This window comes from Bos indicus x Bos taurus, chromosome 11, assembly GCF_003369695.1.
Source record: "Bos indicus x Bos taurus breed Angus x Brahman F1 hybrid chromosome 11, Bos_hybrid_MaternalHap_v2.0, whole genome shotgun sequence".
Taxonomy (NCBI): Eukaryota; Metazoa; Chordata; class Mammalia; order Artiodactyla; family Bovidae; genus Bos; species Bos indicus x Bos taurus.
In genome coordinates, this window is record NC_040086.1 from 66369336 (window position 1) to 66395495 (window position 26160).

The 26160-nt window shown below is 38.3% G+C and overlaps 1 protein-coding gene across 1 annotated transcript in view; it reads right to left on the minus strand.

The window, feature by feature from the left end:
- The window catches only part of CNRIP1 (cannabinoid receptor interacting protein 1), a 28127-nt gene extending 3038 nt beyond the window's left edge, over positions 1–25089 (minus strand). The window contains exons 1-2 of the mRNA XM_027555663.1: positions 24553–25089; positions 22314–22464 (exon numbers count right to left, since the gene is read on the minus strand). Of these exons, the coding sequence (XP_027411464.1) occupies positions 22314–22464; positions 24553–24731 (330 nt within the window). The 5' untranslated portion in view covers positions 24732–25089. The remainder of the gene's footprint in view (positions 1–22313; positions 22465–24552) is intronic.
- Positions 25090–26160: the final 1071 nt, after the last annotated feature.

Sequence of the window (26160 nt, forward strand, 5' to 3'; positions counted from 1 at the left end):
GGAAATATCTGTGGTTACATAGGCTACCTGAGGTAGGAGGAGGGGATAGATGATTGATGAAAATGTGCCACAGGCAACTTTTTGCAGGTGACGGACACATTTTACATCTTGATTGGGGTGGTGGTTACAAGAGCACATGTATGTGTTTGTTAAAACTCATTGATCAGTATACTTAAAATGGGTATATTTATTAAATGTAAACTATACAACAAAGTTGATTAAAAATTAAAAATATTGATTTTTAATGAGCAACAAGGAGACAGGTATTCTTAACCCTGCCAGTGGGAACTGAATTACACAGCCTTTTGGAAGGGTAATTTGTATCAAGTAAAGCTGTGAACATAACTTGGGTATAGCAATTTCACTTATAATTTATCTTGACATCACAGGGTTCAGAATAGTGAAAAACTAAATACTAAATTTCCATCCTTAATTAATTATGGCATATCTATATAGTGGGATACTATGTAACAATTCTAAATGTAAATATTTAAATAAAAAATTTCTATTATTCTGTATTGTCACCTGAACTAAGCAGAGTACCAACAAGACTGTCTAGCATTAATTTCATTAAAATTATACATGTTACAGACTTTCCTGGTGGTCCAGTGGTTAAGAATCTGCCTGCCAGTGTAGGGACATGAGATCAGTCCCTGGTCCAGGAAGATCCCACATGCCGTGCAGCAACTAAGCCCACATGCCACAACTAATGAGCCTGTGCTCTAGAGACTATGAGAAGCGACTACTGAGCCAGGGGCTACAACTACTGAACCCCATGCCCTAGAACCTAGGCTCTGCAACAAGAGAAGTCACAGCAACGAGAAGCCCGTGCACCACAACTAGAGAGGAGCCCCCACTCTCCGCAACTAGAGAAAGCCTGCATGCAACGCAGACCCAGTGCAGCCAATAAATAAATTACATTTAAAAAATTATACATGTTACTGCTGATGGAATAAGTTTAATTTTCTTCTATGTACTTATTGGTACTTTAAAGATTTAATGATCAAATTTTACTTTTATAATCAGAAAAAATGTTAAGCCAAATTGTATTTACAAGTTTTACCAAATAGCTAATATCCTTAACATAAAATATGTGAAGAACTACTAAGAACATTTGGATAAAACTGAACAGTTCATTAAAACAATTGGCTAACTCTGAAAAATATTCAAATGTAGTATTATTAGTAATTAAAGAGATACAAACTTTCAGAGTTTTGTAACTTGCTCACCTATCAACTTAGCAAATATTTTCAAATACCAGAAGCAATTTAAGCCTAAAACCTTAGGAAAGTTATTATGAGAAATGGTGGTATATCTGTACCCTGAATATGTATAACCTCCACACAGAAATTTAGGTGTTTTTTTTAAATGTATTATTTATTTAGTTTTGCCTCTGCTGGGTCTTCGCTGTTGTGCAGGCTTTTCTCTAGTTGTGGCGAGTGGGGGCTATGCTTTGGTTGTGGTGCCCGAACTTCTTACTGCGGTGGCTCCTTGTTGGGCGCATGTGCTCTGAGGCATGTGCGCTTCAGTAGTTGCAGCACATGGGCTCAGTAGCTGTGGTCGGTGGACTCTAGAGAGCAGGCGCAGTAGCTGTGGCACACAGGCTTAGTTGCCCAGGGGCATGTCGAATCCTTCCTCATCAGGGATTGAAACTGTGTCTTCTGCATTGGCAGATGGGTTCTTTACCACTGAGCCCCCAGGGAAGCCCAGGAATTTAGTTTTAATGATGACAGAAGATGATTAAAACAATGTTAACAGAAAAGAGATGGCTGAAAATGAGCTCAAATACACTAGGATGTATAGAGAAAAGAAAAAGGAAAAATATTAACAATAGTTCCCAAAGTAAACTTTCTCTATCTTTCTACTTAGATTTTCTGCAATAAATGTTACTCTTATAAGCAGAAAGAATATTTTAAATGGTGAAATGGATCTATCACCCCTGAAAAATTAACATAAATATCCCTCAAACCCTAGGGATTTAATAAAACCTATTAAGGATACATATATCCTAATGAAAACATTACAACTTTGTTTATAATACCACCCTTAAGTGGTAATAATAAACTGGTATCTCATTTTACAAATCACCGAGATAACTTACTATTACTTTTGACCAACGTAGGATACTGTACATTTTAAGTGCAACTGAATTAAGTTATAAAAATATTTTATAAACACCAACTAAACTTTCTCAGGAGCAGCTTGAAACAAGGTTAGGTAAGTGGGAGAAACAATACTGCAGCCTTTTTGGAACTAGATATAAATAAAAGTTAGTCACAAAAACAAATAAAGATGATTATGACCACAGGCAATGAACAAAAATGAAAGCCCTTAAGGCACTACACTTACATCTGAGTAACCTTACAACTAAGAAAGTCTCCATCCAAGAATTCTCAGTAACACAGTACACCAAAACAGAAATATGTTGACAGCAAGTCACAGCTAAAAATTCTACTCTGTGGAGAAGGAAATGGCAACCCACTCCAGTATTCTTGCCTGGAAAATCCCATGGACAAAGGAGCCTGGTGGGCTGCAGTCCATGGAGTCACAAAGAATCAGGACTGAGTGACTGAGTGCGCGTGCACACACACGCACGCACGCACACACACACACACACACACAACTTCTGGACATTAGCTGATCTGACCTGCAGGAGACTAAGAGCCTGAGGTTGAAACTTGTAAGGCAACCCCCCAGGTGAACTCTGAACTTCACTAGCTAGCTCCTCTCTGTAGGCAGAGTGCGGTGAAATAGAGACTGTAAGAGAGAACTGTGCTGTTATTCCTGTCTGAGGTCGTACTCCAAATCCTCTTTCATAAGAAAGACCTGATTTTGATGAACTTCTTTAACGTGATCGTGTCGAGTTCATTGGTGTTAGCGTCCTCTTTGCTGTGATCAGCAGACTGATTTGAGAGTCGTATCATCACTGTGTAATGAGACTGGACACCACTGTTTGCCTTCTTTTCCTGTCATCATGTGTGTGCGGGTTGGGGGAGAGGGAATCCATTCCAGATTCATGAATAAATGATTTTTAAAATTTTGCCCTGAAAAAAAAATTCTACTCTGTTTCTCTTTTATTAATGTTGGATTCAAGGTCATGTTATAGTAAACTTAACTGCTGGTGACTAGGCATTATTTTCCTCTCTCCCACATCTTAATTGTTTTAACTTCTCATAAGCGCTCTTTGTAGTCTTCCTTCTGAAGCTCTATTTCCTGGCCATCTCTACCTAACTCAGGATTTCTTCTGTTCTGGCTAAGAACAGATGGGGTCTTCAAAGCTGACATTGTTTTTGAAGAACAGAAACAACTACACAGCTCTCTACCCGCTCCCAACCCATCTGTGCCTTCCAAGGAAAATCTACCCAGGCAAGCTCCCCAGTGATGCAATTAGACACAGTATAATTCTGTGCATTTAATAGCTCTCTTTTTTAAAATACACAATTACTATCATTTAATCTCATTCAGTCTTGTGACTGGTTTTAACATCTCCATTTTGTGGATGAAAGAACTAATTCAGAGAGGTTACGTGAGTTGCTCTAGTACTGTGCAGCCAGCTAGTGGTAGGAGCAAGTCAAGAAGCTAGGTTTCCTCATTTTCATCTAGAAACTGATAACCAGTGTACAAGCAAATGAGCTATAAGCTACTGAACAGTGTTTCTTTTTCCTCCCTGAATGAGAAGAACATCTATGAATCGTCATGTGTAGAATGTTTTAGGACGCCACTACAGACTGACTGTATCTCCCCAAAACTCATATGGTGAAGCCTAAATCCCCAGTGACGGTATTGGAAGTGGGATCCTCCAGAAGTAATTACAGCGGGAAGATGGAGCCCTCATGAATAGAATTAGTGCCCTTATAAAAGTAGACATGAGAGGGATGATCTGTTTCTCTGTTCCTTATCTGTTTCTCCCATGCTAAGAAAGAAGCTGTCTATGAATCAGAACAGTGTTCTCATTAGACACCAGGTCTGCTGGCACCTTGATCTTGGATTTCCGGCCTCCAGAACTGTGAGAAATAAATATCTGGTGTTTAAACCACCCAGTTTATCGTATTCTGAAACTGACACTCTACTATACATCTGGACATTTTGTTTACTTTAGTGTTCTTACAAGTTACAAGCCTTGGTACACTTTAATTTCACAACCAATGTGAAGGGGAACCCATCAGATTCTAAGGAGAGGAGAATCATTTGTTGTCCTCAGTACTAAGTGAGGAATCTTGACTTGTTAATAAACAGTAAATATTTTATTAATTTTTTTTTTCTGTTGTGCTGGGTCTTTGTTACTCTGTGCAGGCTTTCCCTAAGGAGAGCAGGGGCTACTCTCTAGTTGCGGTACATGGGCTTCTCACTGTGGTGGCTTTTCCTGTTGAAGAGAAAAGGCTCTCGGCACAAAGGCTCTGGGTTGCAGCACTTGGGCTCGGTAGTTGTTGTATGGGTTCAGTAGTTGTGGCTCATGGGCTCTAGAGTGTGGGTTTAGTAATTGTAGCACATGGGCTTAGTTGCCCCATGGCATATGGAATCTTCCCGATTTGTGGATTGAACTCATGTCTCCTAAATTGGAAGGCAGATATTTAATCACTGTACCACCAAGGAAGTCCTGAAGAATTTGTTTTAAACAATTTCTGTGGTGGTCTTACAACCATATGACCTAGAATCCCCAGAGTACTTCTCTCTATTCACCATTCTACTCAATTTCACCAGTGACTTGTGAAATTCATCAAGAATAAAGCGACTCAGAAATTCATTGACTTAGGAGCACAGAATGAACTTACTGTATTGATAGATGTTACTTCATTAGTAAACTAATTCAGTGTAAATAAGCATCTATAACTTTTACTGTGGTATGACCTACCAATTCCTACTGGATTCTGAACATCTCTATTCCTGTATCGTTTGAAGTTTTATTAGTAAATCCTTATTTTCCATTTCTCTTAGCTGAATAGATAGGGTTAAAAGTTCTAAGTCTTATAAGTATACCTAACTTCATAAGAAATTGCTAAACTTTCCCAAAGTGATTGTGCCATTTTACTTTCCCACCAGCAATATGAATTTCAGTTGTTCTATTGATACATTCTCTCCAAAAGCTGACATTGCCAGTTCTTTTAATTTTAACTGTATAGTAGTAAGAAGAAGAAAAGCAATAAAGAGCAGAAACGAATGAAACAGAAAAAGGAAAACAGTAAAGAAAAACTGATGAAACTAAAATCTTCTTTAAAAACTCTTTAAAATTGATAAAACTGAGCAGGAAAAAGAAGGCAAATTACCAATATTAGGAATGAAAGATGCTATCACTATTGATCCTATATTGGTAACAACATGGGATCCTTAGATTAGGAACAATGGTATACCAATAATGGGCTTCCCTGGTGGCTCAGTGGTAAAAACATCTGCCTGCCGATGCAGGAGACATGGGTTCAATCCCTGCATTGGGAAGATCCCTGGGAGAAGCAATGGTAACCCACTCCAGTATCCTTGTTTAGGAAATCTCCAGGACCGAGGAATCTGGCAGGGTGCAGTCCATTGGGTTGCAAAAGTGTTGGCCACAACCTAGAGACTAAACAACAACATATACCAATACATTTGGTGTACAAATGTACAAATTCTTTGAAAGACACAAACTATCACTAAATCTCTAACTACTAAAGAAATTGAATTTGTAATTAAAATTCTTCCCAGGAAGACAATTTCAGGCTCAGTGCCTTCATTGATAAATTCATACACTTAAAGGGAAAATACTGATTCTACGTAACAAAGGAAGGAATACGTCTCAATTCATTTTGTGAAGCCACTGTTACCCTGATACCAAAACCTGACCAGGATATTACGGGTAAAGGAAAGTTGCAGACAAAAATTCCTCATGGATTTATGCATAAAATTTACATATAATTTTATTTGCTTGAAATATTAGTAAATCAAATCCACCAATACATAATAAAGGATATTACACTGGGAGGTTTATCTTCAGAACTTAAGGATGGTTCAATATTTGAAAATCCATGTAATTTGCCATATTAACAAAATAAAGGAGAAACACTATGTAATCATATCAATAAATGCAGAAAGAACATGTGGTAATTCAACTGCCTTATACCTTATTTATACTTATACCATCCTTATTTATACCTTTTACCATCCTTATACTTTATTATCATATATATAATAAAAACTCTCACCAAACTAGGAATAGAAGAAAAGTTCTTCAGTCTGATTAAGGGCCATCAATAAAAAAAAATAGCTAACATCACCTTCAACGTTAAGTGAACTGAGTCCTTTCCCTATAAGATGGAAATAAGGCAAGGAGAGCAGTTGCTTCTATTCCTGTTCAGCATTGTATTAGTGGCCCTAAGTCAGTATCTTAAGGCAAGAGGGGGAAAAAGGGAAACAAAACTTTCAATTCACAATAAAAATATGTGTGCAAAAACTATGAAGCAATTAACAAGCAAATTCAGCAAGTTTGCAGGACCCAAAATCAATTTAGAGTAAATCATATTTCATAAAGAAATACACTAGCACTGAATTAGTAGTATTATTTTTACTATTTGCAAATTTTGTGGGTGAACATTGGCCTTGTGTTATTTATATATATATATTTATCAATAGTGAAATTATCATTCTTTAATATTTATTGATGATTTGCATTCCTTTAGCCTCTTTACTTTTTGCTTATTTTTCAATTTCCCATGTCCTTCTCTTTCAATTTCCTATGTCCAGTAAGGTTCTCTTTCTTACTGGTTTCTAAGAATTCTTTATATATGAAGTAACAGATTGTGCCAAAATATTAGAAAGAGTTGACATGAGGAACACATTTTACGTTTGGGAACGTATGTGTAAGCGGCACAACACAGGTTCACAACAGGCTCATGTACTGCTTGCCTCATTCCTCCAAACTCCCCCCAGTCTCCTGTCTAAGAGGGCCAGACAAAAGGGGAATAATGTGATGACTATCATAACGCAGACAGAATCTCCCTTTGAGCTCTCTCCTTGAAGGGACTAAGTGGAGAATTAGTCCCATTAAAGTACAAGTCAGCAATACTCTTTGAAATGGGGGTGGAGAGCTTTTAGAGTTGGGTGTTGTTGTTTAGTCACTAAGCCGTGCCCAACTCTTTTGTGACTCCATGGACTGTAGCCCTCCACCAGGCTCCTCTGTCTGTGGGATTTCCCAGGCAATAATACTGGAGTGGGTTGCCATTTCCTTCTCTAGGGGATCTTCCCCACCCAGGGATGGAACCCACATCCCCTCTGTCTCCTGTACTGGCAGGCAGGTTCTTTACCACTGAGCTGTCAGCGAAGGACTTAGAGTTGGGTATCATTCATTAATTCCTTGTACCAGGGCCTCTGGAATTATGTGAATAAAGAGATCACTGCCACTAATCTAAGTCAGATGGCATTTGATAACATCCTGAGTTCAGCTTCAGGGCTGCAGCATTGTCTGCACAGGCAGTGGTAAATCGAGGCAACACTGCTTAACCATCCATGTTATAAATAAGCTTTTCACGTGTCACCAAGTATCATTTGCCTTTTGGTTTAAATTGCCTTTTAAGGAAAATTTAATTTAACTTTGCTTACAATGTTTAATAGGAAACCTACATTTATGTAATCAGAGTTTTCCATTTTTAATCTTTGGATTTCTTCCATTTTTACCTTTGAATTTCTTCCATTTCTTTTAGGTTTAGATAGATTCTTTTCATTTTGATTTTTTTTTACAAAGTTGATGCTTTAGAGATAATCTCATAATCCATCTGAAATATTTTTTGATCACGAAAGAAGGAAAGGCATCAGGAAAGAAGAACAGAGCCTCCCAAATAGCCAATTTATCCTAGCATCATTTATCCAACGTTTAAAAATCTGAGAAACTATTTTGAGGTAACCTTAGACTTATAAGAAGTTGTTTTGGTGTCCCTTTAATTCAGCTTTCCTTGGTAGCTTCACCTACTTGATTAATTGACTTTACCTGGACATCTCAAGACTTCATTATTACTTGTGTAATTGGTTGTGTCAGCAATGTGTAATACTTAAGCTTGACAAAAGTTTTGTCATAGGATAGTGTTAAAGCATATGCAAGGCTTTCATCACTAAAATGAAATTTTCACTTAACATTTCAGCTGCTTACTTAATCAAGAAAACTTCTAATTTCAGTTAATAATTCTAATTTCAACTGTAATTGAATCAGCCTATCACTGATAAAATACAGATGCATGGCTAATGCACAAACCAAAAGCTGTATGATCATTGTTGGAACAATCAATCACCTGCTTCTTCTAGAGTAGAAATTATATTTAAGGACCTAGGCTTTACTGCTTGGACCCATAAAATGTGAAATACCATTTTAAATCTTTTGGAAATGATGTACAATATAAACATAAATCAAGTTTGAATTAGAGGAAAGTTAAATCACATAAAATCTAAAATTATGGGAAAGCCAAAATAGACTGTTGACTATGAAAAAATAACCATCTTCATTTTAAAAGAAGAAATCATAATAAAAAATGAAAAATTTTAGTGTAATTGTATTCCTATACAATGGAAAATAAAACAGAGCAAAAGTAAGAGAAATAGGATAGGTATGACAGATTTTTTTCTTTATTAGGAGTCTGTGATTTAAAAAAATAATTTTCAACAGAAGCATTGACAAAACATGAAAGAACAATCTACAGAAGAAACAAAATTAAATTGACATGTAGAAATGTTCATTCTTGTGATAGTGAAAAGTAAACTGGAAAATCTATTACATTTGAAGTGATTCTTGGTGATGTCATAATTATAACAAAGTCAGTAGGCTTCTTCATTGCTAGCAACATTGTAAAATAGTACGTACAACTTAAAAAAAAAACAAACACCAAAATGCCATATTGGAGAACAGCCTTAAAGATTCAGTTCTTTTGACCAAATATTTTTACTCAGATTGAGGTAGATATATATGTATATACATATATAAAATTTTACACTATAGCACTTTTTATGATGGGACAATCAATATATCTAATATCTGGGTAAATCTAATCGTGATACATTGTGATAGAGTCTTATATTACCATTAAAATTTTAAAAATATGTAGAAAGTTGGACAATATATATTAAAAATGATTACAACTATAGAATGTATTTATGTGGAAGTTAATCTGAAAATGAACCAAATAAAAATGTAGGGATTACCTGGTGCTTTAAAAGTTTGCTCACATTTCTGAATCTTGTCTTGATATTTCACAGTTTGTTAAAGAAACATGCAAATCCCCTGAGACGCTGGGATGCATTGCCACACTTCTCGGCATGCCTGTACCCAACCAGGAAGGAATCCTATATGGGTTTGTTGGGTTTCAGTCCTAGTTGGTGTCATCCTAAATGACAGTATTTGAGAATCTGACTTCTTCAGCAAATAACTAGTATCATACCCTATGGGTAAGTTTATAATTTTTATACCCTGTTAGGGCTGACAGTGGTCTTAGTGATCAAAGAGTAGAATCCACCTATTTGTATTAAAGAAACAGGCCCACTGAGTTAAGCCTGGGATCCCAATGCCTGGAATCACAGTTAATTATGGGGCTTCCCTCATGGCTCAGATGACAGAGAATCATCTGTAAAGCAGAAGACCTGGGTCAAGAATATCTCCTGGAGAAGGGAATGGCAACCCACTCCAGTATTCTTGCCTGGAGAATCCCATGGACAGAGGAACCTGGCAGACTACAGTCCATGGGGTTTCAAAGAGTCGGACACAACTGAGGGACTAACACAGTTAATTATAGAAGAAGATGGCCTCCTAATACCTTCATAACTTCCAGTTTTAATTCTCACATTCTAGAGGTTTCCTCAGGCACCCACACCACTGATGTTTCCCTTGATAAAGTATGTAATTTTAATAATCCAGGAACTTGCTGCTTAACTGACTGTATTTACCTGGATAGTTCACGGTTTTGGTGTTGCCTGTGAGAATATGGTATGTCTACACTTTTTAAAATTTGAGTCATAATAATGGTAACTTAAAAATGTCACAGGATAATGATGAAACTAGCTGAAAGCTTCACCACTAGAATGAACATTTGAATTCAATACCAGAGCTGCTAACATACAGAAAACCTCTAATTTCCATTGTTTTCCTGAGAATCAGCCTACTACAAATAAAACACAAATGCATGGCCAATGCTCAAACCTAACGCTATGTGATCACTGCTGGAACATTCAACTATCAATCACCTGCTTCTTCTAGAGTGGAAATTATATGGAAGAATCTAGGCTTTACAGATGGAACTCAGGATTCTTGAGTTAGAGCGTAGAGATTCTTTTCCCCAAAACACACCCCAAAGGCACTGAGTAACTTAAAAGCTCTCCAGCCTTTTAGCAGGTACCTGGACAGGCAATCCAGACTTACTGTGAATAATAAAATCTTTCTTTTTATGGATGTGTTTAAATTATACTCACATTAAAAAAAATACTGTGTTTCAGTCTCATTCAAAATAATGTAGATGATAATGATCAAAGGATCAATCCAAGAAGAAGATATAACAATTATAAACATATATGCACCCAACATGGGAGCACCACAGTACGTAAGACAAATGCTAACAAGTATGAAAGGAGAAATTAACAATAACACAATAATAGTGGGAGACTTTAATACCCCACTTACACCTATGGATAGATCAACTAAACAGAAAATTAACAAGGAAACACAAACTTTAAACGATACAATAGACCAGTTAGACCTAATTGATATCTATAGGACATTTCATCCCAAAACAATGAATTTCACCTTTTTCTCAAGCGCACATGGAACCTTCTCCAGGATAGATCACATCCTGGGCCATAAAGCTAGCCTTGGTAAATTCAAAAAAATAGAAATCATTCCAAGCATTTTTTCTGACCACAATGCAGTAAGATTAGATCTCAATTACAGGAGAAAAACTATTAAAAATTCCAACATATGGAGGCTGAACAACACGCTGCTGAATAACCAACAAATCACAGAAGAAATCAAAAAAGAAATCAAAATTTGCATAGAAACGAATGAAAATGAAAACACAACAACCCAAAACCTGTGGGACACGGTAAAAGCAGTCCTAAGGGGAAAGTTCATAGCAATACAGGCACACCTCAAGAAACAAGAAAAAAGTCAAATAAATAACCTAACTCTACACCTAAAGCAACTAGAAAAGGAAGAAATGAAGAACCCCAGGGTTAGTAGAAGGAAAGAAATCTTAAAAATTAGAGCAGAAATAAATGCAAAAGAAACAAAAGAGACCATAGCAAAAATCAACAAAACCAAAAGCTGGTTCTTTGAACGGATAAATAAAATTGACAAACCATTAGCCAGACTCATCAAGAAACAAAGGGAGAAAAATCAAATCAACAAAATTAGAAACGAAAATGGAGAGATCACAACAGACAACACAGAAATACAAAGGATCATAAGAGACTACTATCAACAATTATATGCCAATAAAATGGACAACGTGGAAGAAATGGACAAATTCTTAGAAAAGTACAACTTTCCAAAACTCGACCAGGAAGAAATAGAAAATCTTAACAGACCCATCACAAGCATGGAAATTGAAACTGTAATCAAAAATCTTCCAGCAAACAAAAGCCCCGGTCCAGACGGCTTCACAGCTGAATTCTACCAAAAATTTAGAGAAGAGCTAACACCTATCCTGCTCAAACTCTTCCAGAAAATTGCAGAGGAAGGTAAACTTCCAAACTCATTCTATGAGGCCACCATCACCCTAATACCAAAACCTGACAAAGATCCCACAAAAAAAGAAAACTACAGGCCAATATCACTGATGAACATAGATGCAAAAATCCTTAACAAAATTCTAGCAATCAGAATCCAACAACACATTAAAAAGATCATACACCATGATCAAGTGGGCTTTATCCCAGGGATGCAAGGATTCTTCAATATCCGCAAATCAATCAATGTAATACACCACATTAACAAATTGAAAAATAAAAACCATATGATTATCTCAATAGATGCAGAGAAAGCCTTTGACAAAATTCAACATCCATTTATGATAAAAACTCTCCAGAAAGCAGGAATAGAAGGAACATACCTCAACATAATAAAAGCTATATATGACAAACCCACTGCAAACATTATCCTCAATGGTGAAAAATTGAAAGCATTTCCTCTAAAGTCAGGAACAAGACAAGGGTGCCCACTTTCACCATTACTATTCAACATAGTTTTGGAAGTTTTGGCCACAGCAATCAGAGCAGAAAAAGAAATAAAAGGAATCCAAATTGGAAAAGAAGAAGTAAAACTCTCACTATTTGCAGATGACATGATCCTCTACATAGAAAACCCTAAAGAGTCCACCAGAAAATTACTAGAAATAATCAATGACTACAGTAAAGTTGCAGGATATAAAATCAACACACGGAAATCCCTTGCATTCCTATACACTAATAATGAGAAAACAGAAAGAGAAATTAAGGAAACAATTCCATTCACCATTGCAACGGAAAGAATAAAATACTTAGGAATATATCTACCTAAAGAAACTAAAGACCTATATATAGAAAACTATAAAACACTGGTGAAAGAAATCAAAGAGGACACTAATAGATGGAGAAATATACCATGTTCATGGATTGGAAGAATCAATATAGTGAAAATGAGTATACTACCCAAAGCAATTTATAGATTCAACGCAATCCCTATCAAGCTACCAACAGTATTCTTCACAGAGCTAGAACAAATAATTTCACAATTTGTATGGAAATACAAAAAACCTCGAATAGCCAAAGCGATCTTGAGAAAGAAGAATGGAACTGGAGGAATCAACTTACCTGACTTCAGGCTCTACTACAAAGCCACAGTTATCAAGACAGTATGGTACTGGCACAAAGACAGAAATATTGATCAATGGAATAAAATAGAAAGCCCAGAGATAAATCCACGCACATATGGACACCTTATCTTCGACAAAGGAGGCAAGAATATACAATGGATTAAAGACAATCTCTTTAACAAGTGGTGCTGGGAAATCTGGTCAACCACTTGTAAAAGAATGAAACTGGACCACTTTCTAACACCATACACAAAAATAAACTCAAAATGGATTAAAGATCTAAACGTAAGACCAGAAACTATAAAACTCCTAGAGGAGAACATAGGCAAAACACTCTCCGACATACATCACAGCAGGATCCTCTATGACCCACCTCCCAGAATATTGGAAATAAAAGCAAAAATAAACAAATGGGACCTAATTAACCTTAAAAGCTTCTGCACATCAAAGGAAACTATTAGCAAGGTGAAAAGACAGTCTTCAGAATGGGAGAAAATAATAGCAAATGAAGCAACCGACAAACAACTAATCTCAAAAATATACAAGCAACTCCTACAGCTCAACTCCAGAAAAATAAACGACCCAATCAAAAAATGGGCCAAAGAACTAAATAGACATTTCTCCAAAAAAGACATACAGATGGCTAACAAACACATGAAAAGATGCTCAACATCACTCATTATCAGAGAAATGCAAATCAAAACCACTATGAGGTACCATTTCACACCAGTCAGAATGGCTGCGATCCAAAAGTCTACAAATAATAAATGCTGGAGAGGGTGTGGAGAAAAGGGAACCCTCTTACACTGTTGGTGGGAATGCAAACTAGTACAGCCACTATGGAGAACAGTGTGGAGATTCCTTAAAAAACTGGAAATAGAACTGCCTTATGATCCAGCAATCCCACTGCTGGGCATACACACTGAGGAAACCAGAAGGGAAAGAGACACGTGTACCCCAATGTTCATCGCAGCACTGTTTATAATAGCCAAGACGTGGAAGCAACCTAGATGTCCATCAGCAGATGAATGGATAAGAAAGCTGTGGTACATATACACAATGGAGTATTACTCAGCCATTAAAAAGAATACATTTGAATCAGTTCTAATGAGGTGGATGAAACTGGAGCCTATTATACAGAGTGAAGTAAGCCAGAAGGAAAAACATAAATACAGTATACTAACGCATATATATGGAATTTAGAAAGATGGTAACAATAACCCGGTGTACGAGACAGCAAAAGAGACACTGATGTATAGAACAGTCTTATGGACTCTGTGGGAGAGGGAGAGGGTGGGAAGATGTGAGAGAATGGCAGTGAAACATGTACAATATCATGTAGGAAACGAGTTGCCAGTCCAGGTTCGATGCATGATGCTGGATGCTTGGGGCTGGTGCACTGGGACGGCCCAGAGGGATGGTATGGGGAGGGAGGAGGGTGGAGGGTTCGGGATGGGGAACACATGTATACCTGTGGCGGATTCATTTTGATATTTGGCAAAACTAATACAATTATGTAAAGTTTAAAAATAAAATAAAATTGGAAGGAAAAAAAAAAAAAATGTAGATGTTCTTAGTTTACAAATCCAATTAAGTTTTTAACCAAGTTCTAAATTGTTTATTAATTGTTCTCCCTAGTGTTGTTTTTACACTTGCAGCAAAAGAAGTGTGACTCCACACCCTTTTAAAACCCCAGGAAGTTATAGCTCTGCCCATACTGGCTCCAGGGAGAAGGTGGGGAGGGGAGGTCTCCTCTCCTGTCCGGTGACCACCTGGAACGGGATACAGTCTCATCTACTGTGACTGCCTCTGTACCTAATCCAGGGCTCAGTACCAGTTCAGTGAAAGAATGAACAACTTAAAGTCAGCTCTATGGCCTTTTGAGCTCTCATTAGAATTCTGATAGATGGCCAATAGGCACATGAAAAGATGTTCAACATCACTATTAGAGAAATGCAAATCAAAACTGCAATGAGGTACCACCTCACACCAGTCAGAATGGCTATCATTAAAAGGTCTACAAATAACAAATTCTGGACAGGGGGCGGAGATCTCTACACCATTGGTGGGAATGTAAATTGGTGCAGACACTATGGAAAACAGTATGGAGTTTCCCCAAAAAAACTGAAAAGAGAGTTGCCATATGATTCAGCAATCCCACTCCTGGGCATATGCCCAGACAAAAATAAAAGTTTTAAAAGATACATGCATCACTATGTTCAAGCAGCACCATTTAGCCAAGACATGGAAACAACCTAAATGTCCTTTGACAGATGAATGGATAAATAAGATGTGGTGCACACATACAATGAATATTACTCAGCTATCAAAAAGAATGAAATAATGCCATTTGCAGCAACTTGGATAGACCTAGAGATTATCATACTAAGCAAAGTAAGTCAGAAAGAAAAAGACAAATACCATATGATAGCACTTACATGTGGAATCTAAAATACTATACAAATCAACATATCTATGAAAGAAAAACAGAGTCACAGAGATAGACAACACACTTGTAGTTGCCAAGGGGGAGAGAGGGTAGGGGAGGGAAGGAAAGGAAGTTTGGGATTAGCAGAGGCAAACTATTATATATAAGATAGAAAACCAACAAGGTCATACTGTATAGCACAGGGAACTATGTTCAATATTTTATGACAAACCATAATGGAAAAGACTATGAAAAACACTATATATATATATATATATATATATATAGTCTTCCAGGATTTTCTGGAAAATATAAACATATATGACCGAGTAACTTAGCTATACAGAAGAAATTAACACAACACTGTAAATATACTAAACTTCAATAAAATTAAAAAAAAATTAACAAAAATAAAATTCTGATAAGCATTTGCAATTCTGCTTCCAGTTAATCATTCCTTTAACTCTAATTATTGATACATATGCTATTCTTGATACACTAGAATAGAAGCATACTTGTTTGATACAAAAGAAATCTATTTTGATCCACCAGCCCTTTACTGGATATGTGATCTTCAAATATTTTTTTAGAAGTCTAAAAATACCTTTTAAAATGTGTTTCTGTAGAAATGGATAGTTTTCTCAGAAAACCAACTAAAATGGACTCAATAAAATCTTCAAAGCCTCTCCAAAGGCAAACTTAATGGACTAAGTTGAAAGTTATGGATATTCTTTCCAAATATCTTTACTTTGGATCCTGACTTTCATGGGGAAATTCTGTCAGACTTTCAAATAACAGCTAAATCATACACCATGTAAACAGTTTCAGAGCACAAACTATGAAAATGTGCCCAATTCATTTTATAAAGCGATTAACTCTAACAACCCATCTGAAACTGTGAAGACCTTCTGTCCTTTGCCCATTTCCCTTTCTAATCTACACATTGCTACTAGACTGATTTTTAACAACTGGCAAATCTTATCACCGTTACCAGGAAATGGAAGTCCTACATTGAAATGTTTTTTTAAAATGATGATAATAGTGGAGTGGAACTGTTAGATGAAACTTACAAAGATGTAAGTTTGTAAGAAACTGACAAAACGCAAACAAAAGCTATTTGATGCCTTTAAAAAGCAACTGAAAGCAAGACAGAAATCAGTTCCTCTTGAAGGATCTCAATTCTAACAATTAAGAACTGTCCCTGTGGTTTTTTGCCTGAGGGTGCTCCCCAATCCCAGGCAGTTCTCGCAGAAGGAAACAGCAGTTTTATCTACTGGAAAAGGGAGAAGAGTGTCCTGGGCTGGAAGAGCAGCTGGAAATTTAGGGAGAAAATCCTGGAAGCAAGAGAGCTACAGAAGAGGTGAGACCCAAAATCTTGACTATGACTACGCCATAATTCTACAGGCTAATCGCACGTATAGGCTGCTGGGAGGGGGTTTTTCCTGCTTGAAAAAGCAGACAAACCAGTAAAGAGTCTATTTCCCCCCACCAAACAACATAAGTTTATTGTTTCATAGTTCAAGAGATTGGTGGTGGTTTAGTCGCTAAGTCGTTTCTGACTCTTCTGCGACCCCATGGACTATAGGACGTCAGGCTCCTCAGATGTCCCCAGATCAGGGTGTTAGCATGGTTGATTTCATCTAAGTGAAGCGTCTCTTTTTGAAAGAGAAAGTTATGCTGAATAAGATTTGGAAGTTTGCTGCCTTTTTTTTTTTTTTTAATTGAATGCATTCCCAAACCTGAGAAGTTGAAGCCTTAATGGCTTGAAAGTACCAAAGCAAAGGGCTCAGGACTGGCAGAGAAACTGGAAATTTAGAGGAACCTGAGGGTGGATGATACCAAAATCTTAGTATAAACTGTCCAATTCCTTAGCTGACTGCTAAACTCCACTGGGACAAAGGGGACTAGGCTAGAGCAGCAACTGGAAGTTGAAAAAAAGTAAGCAGAGACTTCAGCTGCTATCCTACTGGAAAGACAGAATTTGCTGCTTCAGTCCAGGAATGTAACTCAAAAAGAGAATAATCCTCAGAAGAATAAAATAAACTAAAATCAATAATATACCATCTATAATGTTTAGTTTCTAATCAAATATTATCAAACAAGTAACAAAAGAGGAAAGCATGACCCATATTCAGGAAAAAAGTCATTCCTGCTCTAAATGGGATTAGATACCAGATTTACCAAATAAATATTTCAGACCAGCAATTATAAATATGCTCAAAGAGGTAAAGGGGTATATGGTCAAAATGGGCAAACAGATCAGGAACCTTGAGAAATGGAAACTATAGAAAATACAGATAAAAATTCTAGAGCTGAAAAATATAATGATAGAAAAAAAATCAGAAAACAAGCATGAGTAAATTGGGGCAGATGAAAAAAACAGTGAACTTGCGTATATATCAATACTGCTACTGCTAAGTCGCTTCAGTCGTGTCCAACTCTGTACGACCCCATAGACGGCAGCCCACCAGGCTCCCCCGTCCCTGGGATTCTCCAGGCAAGAACACTGGAGTGGGTTGCCATTTCCTTCTCCAGTGCATGAGAGTGAAAAGTGAAAGTGAAGGCGCTTAGTCGTCCGACTCTTCGGGACCCCATAGACGGCAGTCCACCAGGCTCCTCTGTCCATGGGATCTTCCACGCAAGAGTACTGAAGTGGGGTGCCATTACCTTCTCCATAGAAAGTATATAATTTGGAGATCCATAAAAGCAATTGGACAAGATCTTAAAGACCTATAGGATAATACCAAACTGTCCAATGTGTAATTGAAGCACTACAAGAAAAGGAGAGAGTAAAGTTGGAAAGAATTTGAGGCAAAATAAAAATTAAAAATAACTCAAATTTGGTAAGAACATTATAGACTCAAATTCTATCTCTGTGTGTATAACCTAAATTAAAATATTTTAATGCACGCAAAAGAAAGAGATAATTCAGATAGGATTGAAAATCAATGAAACAGAAAAATGGGTCAGTGAAGCATATGAAAACAAAACTGGGTTTTTGAAAAAGCCAATAAAATTGGTAAATCTCTAGCTAGACTGGTTGGGGATAAGGGAGGAATGGCAATTCGTAAACATAAAGAATGAGTGGACATTATTAGAGATCCTAACACATCAAAGGATGGTGGAGGATTATTACCAACACCTTTGTGCCAACAAATTTGACAATTTAGTTGAAATAAATCAATGATATCAATGACAAATTATACAAATTAACTCAAGAAATAAAACCTGAATAGCCCGTTATCAAAGAAGGAAGTTGAATTTGTAACTAAAAGCCTTTAAACAAAATGAAATGCGTGCCTTCATTGGTGAATTCTATCCAACATTAAATAAAAATAATATTTTAATAATAATAATATAAACTCTTCCAGAAAACAGAAGAGTGAACAACTTTCAAATAATTTTATTATTATTCTGATACCAAAACTAGACAATGACAATACAAAAAAGAAAACCACAGACCAATATTTCTCAGGAACACAGATGTAAAATCCTCAATAAAATGTTAATGAATCAAATCCAGTCAAATATACACGGAACATACCATTGACCAATTGGTATTTATCCTAGTATTCAATAACTCAAAGTTGTTTCAACATTGAATAAACAATAAAATCTACTAGAGAATAAAGAAGACATTATATGATCATCCCAGTAGGTAAAGAAAGAATATTTGAAAACATTACACATTCATATTTTTTAAACCTCTCAGTAAAATTTCAATAAATTAGTGATAGAAGGGAACTTCATTAACCTGATAACAGGCATTTAATAAAAAACCCTACAGCTAACATTGTACTTAGTGTTGAAAAACTGAATGCTTTCTTTCTGAGATTAAGGAACAAAGATGTCCACTCTCATCAGTTCTGCTTAGCATCAAACTGGAGGTCCTAGGCATTGCCATCAAGACAGAAATAAAAGGAATATGAATTGAAAAAGAAGAAGAAAAACTTTTTCTTTGCAGAAGACATTATATCAAACATGGAAAAGCTTAAGTGTTCTATAAAAAAAAAATCCCAAACAACTATTAGGATTAACAAGTGAGATTAGCAAGGCCTCAGAATTCAAGATGAATATAGAAAAAAATCAATTTTATTTCTATAAATAGTAAATCACCATATATAATAGTATTTAAATATGAAATACTTAATGAAAAATTTAACAACATATATATAAAATCTGTACAGGAAACACTGTAATGCATTATATAGAGAAATTAAAGCTTTAAGACCTAAATAAACAGATGTATTTATGTATCCGAAGACTCAATATTTAAGTGTCAAATCTTCCCAAACTGCCCAATTTGCAAACCCAATTAATATTCCAGTTCTTGGAGAATTGGAGAATGAACTGACAAGTTCATGCTAAAATCTATATAATAATGCCAAGGGCCTAGAATAGTCAAAATGACTTTGAATAAACAAAGCTGAAAGATTTAGGCTATCCAATTTAAAGACTAAAATATAGATCATGAAATAAAATGTTTTAGCTCTTGTAGGTCTTTTGCATTTCGAAACTTAAAAGACTGATATAATTAACTATGTAAAGTAACTAGAATTCTTATACATTGCTGGTAAAAATATGAAATGGTACAACAATCAGGATATTTCTTATATGGTTAAATGTATACTTACCATGTGATTTGTTAAATCTCCTCTTAGGTGTTTACTCAAGAGAAATGAAAACATGTTCACTTTAAGACTCATACTCAAATATTCATAGCAATTTTATTTATAACTCCAAAGGCTGCAAACAACCCAGCTGTTCATTTATTGGTAAAGGGATAAATAAACTCTTATATATCCTTACCATGAAATACTACTCATAACAAAAGGAACCAACTATTTAAACAAAAACATTATACTACAACATAATGCTAAGTGAAAGAAATCAGCCACAATGCCATGATTCTATTTACATGAAATTCTAGAACCATTAGAACTGTTATTGAGACAAAAAGCTCAGAGTGGCTAAGACTGGGGGCACTGACTACAGATAGGCATGGAGGAAATTTTCAGGATGACCAGAAATGTTCTATATTTTTATTGGGGTGGTGATTATACACTAGTCAAAATCTATGTTACTGTACAGTTTAAATTGGTGTATTAATATATTTACGCTTCCCTTGTGGCTCAGCTGGTAAAGAATCTGCCTGCAATGTGGGAGACCTGGGTTTGATCCCTGGGTTGGGAAGATCCCCTGGACAAGGCAAAGGCTACCCACTCCAGTAATCTAGCCTGGTGAATATATTTACATAAAATTTTTATGTAAATTGTATACCAAAGTTGACTAACAAACTTTCAATGGATTCCCAGAGGCATGAAGGTAAATTCAATAAGCAGGCCCTATAACATCTAAGCTCTATTTACCTCTCCAGTTTAATCTTTTTTTAAAAAAATTTTTTATTGGAATATAGTTGATTTACAATCTTGGGTTGCTGCTGCTGCTGCTGCTGCTAAGTCGCTTCAGTCATGTCTGACTCTGTGCGACCCCAGAGACTGCAGCCCACCAAGCTCCCCCATCCCTGGGATTCTCCAGGCAAGAACACTGGAGTGGGTTGCCATTTCCTTCTCCAGTGCATGAAAGGGAAAAGTGAAAGTGAAGTCGCTAAGTCGTATCCAACTCCTAGCGACCCCATGGACTGCAGCCTACCAGGCTCCTCCGTCCAAGGGATTTGCCAGACAGGAGTACTGGAGTGGGTTGTCATCGCCTTCTCCGACAATGTTGTGTTAAATCCATCTTAATCTTAAGTCAGTCTGTACCTCACTGTCTGCTCAAGCTATGCTGGGCTACTCATTCCTTGAAACACATTTTGCTGTCCTCCAGCTGTTGATCGTTGTAGCTCCTTTTTCCTCAAGTGTTCCCTCTTCTGTCAGCTCTTAAGAAAGCCATCCCTTAAATCTTGGGCTAGACTAAGACCCCTGGTATATGTCCCAAGGGTACCACTACTTTTTTAGTACATTTTGTACAATAATAATTATTTACTTTATTATTGATAATCTTGTATAAAGTATGTTTTCCTCCTCTAGATTAGAAGCCCTATGAAGCCAGGGAAATCTATTCTGTTCACCACTCTTCCCCCAATGCCTGATATATAGAGGAAGTCTTTACATATTTGCTGATAAATCAGCCAAACAAAAAAAATATAAAATTAAAAACTAAAACCCTTAAATATTAGCATTTTCAATGTAACAACATATTAAAAATGATAAGTGACATTAAGTAGGGTTTCTTTGAAGAAATGAGAAGTTTAGTATTCTATATTATTTCCATAGATGGGTAAAGGAATGAAATGAAATTCAACACATCTCCCAATTATCTCTTAATGAACCAGAAAAAGGATGTTTTAACAAGACAAATATTTGAAACCAACAGTATATCTAATAGTGAAATGTTGGAGATAAGGATTACCACTATTAGTAGAAAACATTATTCTAGAAACATTAGCCAGTGCAATAAGGGCAGGAAAAAAAACCCAGAAAATGACACTATGATATGAATTAATAGATTGTGACTATCTACCTGAAAAATCCAAGATAAATGAATGAAGAATTTTAGTAAGCAAGTTCAGTAAGGTGGCCAATTATAAAATACACAAACATGTACTGTAAAAACAGTGCAGCAGTGGCATTAAGTATAGGCAGATCAATGGAACAGATAACAAAAATGTAGCGAGAGAATTCATTTTTTGCCACAAAGAAATTACTATAAAACTGATCACTGGAGAAGCATGGATTATTTAATTAACTGTACTGAGACACTGGGCTTCCCAGGTGGCTCAGTGGTAAAGAATCTGCCTGCCAATGCAGGAGATGTGGGTTCGATCCTTGGGTTGGGAAGTATTCTTGTCTGGGAAATCCCATAGACAGAGGAACCTGGCAGGCTAGAGTCCATGGGGTCACAAAAAATTGGACATGACTTAGAGACTAGAACAACAACTGGGACATTATGAACAAATATATGAAACTATGAGCTGATATAACATTTCATAATATTTGATTTTATATCCTTTCTTAAGGGAAAATAGTGATTATTTTCCTTTACATGGTTTCCATTTGCTTTGGCATCATACCCCAACACTCCCAAGTAGACCTTACCGGCATGGTGATCTGGATGGGCTGCCGTTCTCCACTCTTGGTTGGGGCCACACCTTCTGTGTCATATGTTCCTGTATATACGATTCTGTCCCCATCGGGCTCTTTAGACTTCAGTTCCAGTGGGACAACCACACCACCAATGGAAATGTTCCTGCAACGGACTTGAGTTGATCATATATGGTAGATATTAGCTTAGGCACCCTGTCCTGGTCTGGACCATAACCCTGGGCAGAAACCATACAGGGTTGGCTAACAGAGACACTGTGGTGTGATAGAAAGTTCTGAAACTTTAGGGAGCTTGTCTTTCCCAACTAACCAGTCATGTGAACCTAGATCAATGCTTAATCTCTCTGGATTGACATGAGTATTCTCATCCAGAATACTTGTACAAGGCTAAGTCAGATTCTGTCAATGGTCTTCCTCTTTAGTTTCTCATCCATGGAACTTTTAAAAATCTAGCTATACCCAGCCTATTTCAAACACTTGGCTTGGGGTGTGGTTTGGGCATTTGTAAATTTATTTTAACATTGCAGAGGTGATTCTAATGCACAGGTAGAATTCAGAACCACTGAACAAGTTCTCTAATAATTTTTTTTTTCTGTTGCAACAATAGAACATTAGGGGTCCATGATTTGGGGGGTACACTTCCTCAAGCCAGGCATATACCAAAAATTCTCACTGCATCATTCCTCATGTTAGGGTAATGGTTCTTGAAGTCTCATCCCTGGACCAGCAATGTCAGTATCACCTGCCAACCTATCAGAAAGCAAATTCTTAAGCTCCACTCTAGTGCTAGAGTTTACTACATCTACTTAAGGTGAGGTTCAGTCATCTGTGTTTTTTTTTTTTTTTAGTCATCTGTGTTTTAAAGAGCCCTCTAGGTGATTCTCATGTACACTCAGGTTTGAGAACCTCTAGTTAGGGCATTGAAGCGCTTTGAAAAAATTAAAGTATAACAGGAAAAAAAAAAAGTTTTATCATTAACACAAATTTGTTTTTAGATTAACTTGAAAAATAGAGAACTATCCTGAGGGAACTAGACCAGGTAACTTGGTAGAAGAGTTTGCCAGGAAAAAAGGGAAAGGAAAAGTCTAGATCATATCTAGATGCATAGAACACTGGGAAATGTGAGGATAATGGATGCTTGGAGCTGCTGGGGATGCTGACAAGTAAATAGACCAAGAGCATCAGAATCAACCCAGGTTTGATTCTAGGTCTTTCAACTGGAGCCTGGCACCTAGAAGGTGGATACAACTTTGTTGAATTAAAGTCTATTGGCCGATACAACTTTGTTGAATTAAGGTGTACTGGGGGAGACTTAACCTATCAGCCCTTTCTCTGCACCCCACCTTTTGAGCTCAGCAAATGGTAGTAGATACAATACGGGGTGGTTTCTTTCCTCTTTCCACCATGCTTAGGCAGAAGCTGAGAGGTAAAGGACTCCACCTCTTATGGTAAAGGATACTTCCCCGTTCCTGCACTCTTCTACACTGACTTTCTAGCCCGAGGTTTACTGGATACATCAACCTCTGATAGCAGAGACGAGATAGTTTCTGCCACACACACACACACACACACACACACACACCACCATCCTTTTGTTGTAAGGATGCTGCTAATCCCATCATCAGGCTGAAACAGACAATTCAGGAGAAAAAGAAACACACCAGGCAAAGAAAACTAGGCCTAAGTGGGGAAGGCTGCCCTCAGGCTTGCTCTTCCAGCCCCGGGATTCCAGGCTCATAATGGCTGATGGATGAGTGGCGAGCATCCTTAAGAAGCCCCAGTAATCAGCCACCCCCAATTTTATACCTCATAACTCAGCCTCTTTCCCTCCTTCAGTCTCGCAGAACTCGGCGGAGATGAACCGGAATTGCGGTAGGTGAAGCCCAGGGCGAGCTTCTCCCCTCCGCCCCACCCCGGCCGCCTGAGGGTCCACATCAATGGCTGGACAGAAGGGATGAGAAATTTACAAGAAAAAACCCCCAATCCCCTGGCTTCCAGTTGCAGTTTTAAACACCTCACCCTTAAGGCGTGGAGGGAAGCGAGAATAGCGAAGGAGATGACCTAGGGAGCAGACAGCTGACCTCATACCTCCCCCCAACAAAACCTCCTGGGCCCTCCGGGCGAGGTGAGAGGCAAGAGGTGCCCGGGAGAGGCTCTGGCTGTCCCGGGGACCTCGTTCCACCCAGCGTATCCCGAGACGGGCCGGTTAGCCGCGGCGCGCGCCCGCACTCACTCGACCTGCAGCGTGGTGGGCTTAATCTTCACCTCCACCTTGTAGGAGGAACCCGTGAGCAGCTTGATGGTGCGGTTCTGGCCGAAGCGCTGCCCGTCCACCTTGTAGAAAACCGGGCCGTCGTTCGGCTGGATGCGCAGGGCGATGGAGAGGCGCACGAGGCCCGGCAGGTCTCCCATGGCTGGGGCGGGCGGGCGCGGCGGCTCCAGGGGGGCGGAGGACTGAGCCAGCGGCGACCGGGAGGCTGGAGCGCGGTGGGCGGAGAGGAAGCGCGGGGAGGGAGAGGGAGGTGGCGGAGCGGAGGCTGCCGCTAGGAGCCCGAGCCGTCGCGGCCGTCAGCCCCGGCTTCCCAGGAGCAGCTCCGCAGGCTGTAGTCCCCAGCCCCTCTCGGCGAAGAAGCGGGCCCCAGGGACAGCTCCGAGGTCCGATGCTCCCACATCCCCCACTCCTCGAGCCGCGCGCTCCGCGGACCCATGGGGCTCACTCCGGCCCGCAGGCCGCGGGCAGATCTGCGCAACTGGAGGAGAGAGAGTTAATCCTGTTTACGCATTACAATCCCCTTCAGCGGGGGAAGCGGACATTTAGGCTCCTCCTAGGGCAGCGCGGGGCGGGCGGAGGGGAGGATGGGGAGGGACAGGGTAGATCCTGGGTTTAAGAGGCAGCCGCAAGACTCCGGGATCTGGATATCCCCTCGCACAGCGAAGAGCTGTGGACACCGTTGCTCGCGGATCTGGCCCCAGCCAGGCAGGAGGAAGCTGAGGGGCCAAAGCGGGGCAGGAAACCGTTAGCTAGTGATTTTAATCTCAGGAGACATGTTTTTCCAAAGCTTAGGGGACAAGGCTGAGGATACTCGCAATTCCATGTAATGTGGATTGCAAACCATCCTGGATTAGTAATGCGCGCAAAAAAAAAAAAAAAAAGAAAAGAAAAAGAAAAAAAAATAACCAATACATATTCAAGGAGCTACATCTTCTCTTGGGTGTGTATTTCCATTATGCATATCCTTGTCTCAAGAATGAAAGCGTATAATGAATCACATACATTTTCACTGATCTTGTAGGATGAGCTATTATAACCCTGTCAAAGGAATTGGCATGGGTCTAAGGCATGGTGACAGTGGCCAAGAGGAGGGATCAGTAAAAAAATTGTTGGCAGGGCATCTGGTGCGACACCCGCAGAGTTCAGATTTGCATATTAAGCATGCATAAGTCGGTTGACAGCTCGAGATTTTGGAGGCAAGGGGAGACCAAGGGTGTTATGGTCCACTGGGAATGGCTTCAGATAGCCAGGAATGATCACCTGCTTCAGCACCGCTTCGTGGATAGTACCAGGGCCGCAGAGCACACCTGGGTAATGGAGAAGCAGGTTAGTGAGGACGAAGGGGCGGGATGAGTCCGTTCGGTGGTTTTTGCTCACTCACGGTAGTAATATTTTCTTTAGAAATAGCTCCATCTCGAAGGTGATTTGTTTCCTACATTCTACAAATATAAATCAGCTTTTTTGTTTTGTTTTGTTTTTTAAAAGGAACAAAACCTGGTCATCTAAAAAAAAATAAATCAGCTTTAATTCTCATTTCAGGATGGTCTGCAATATTCCCCACACTACTCT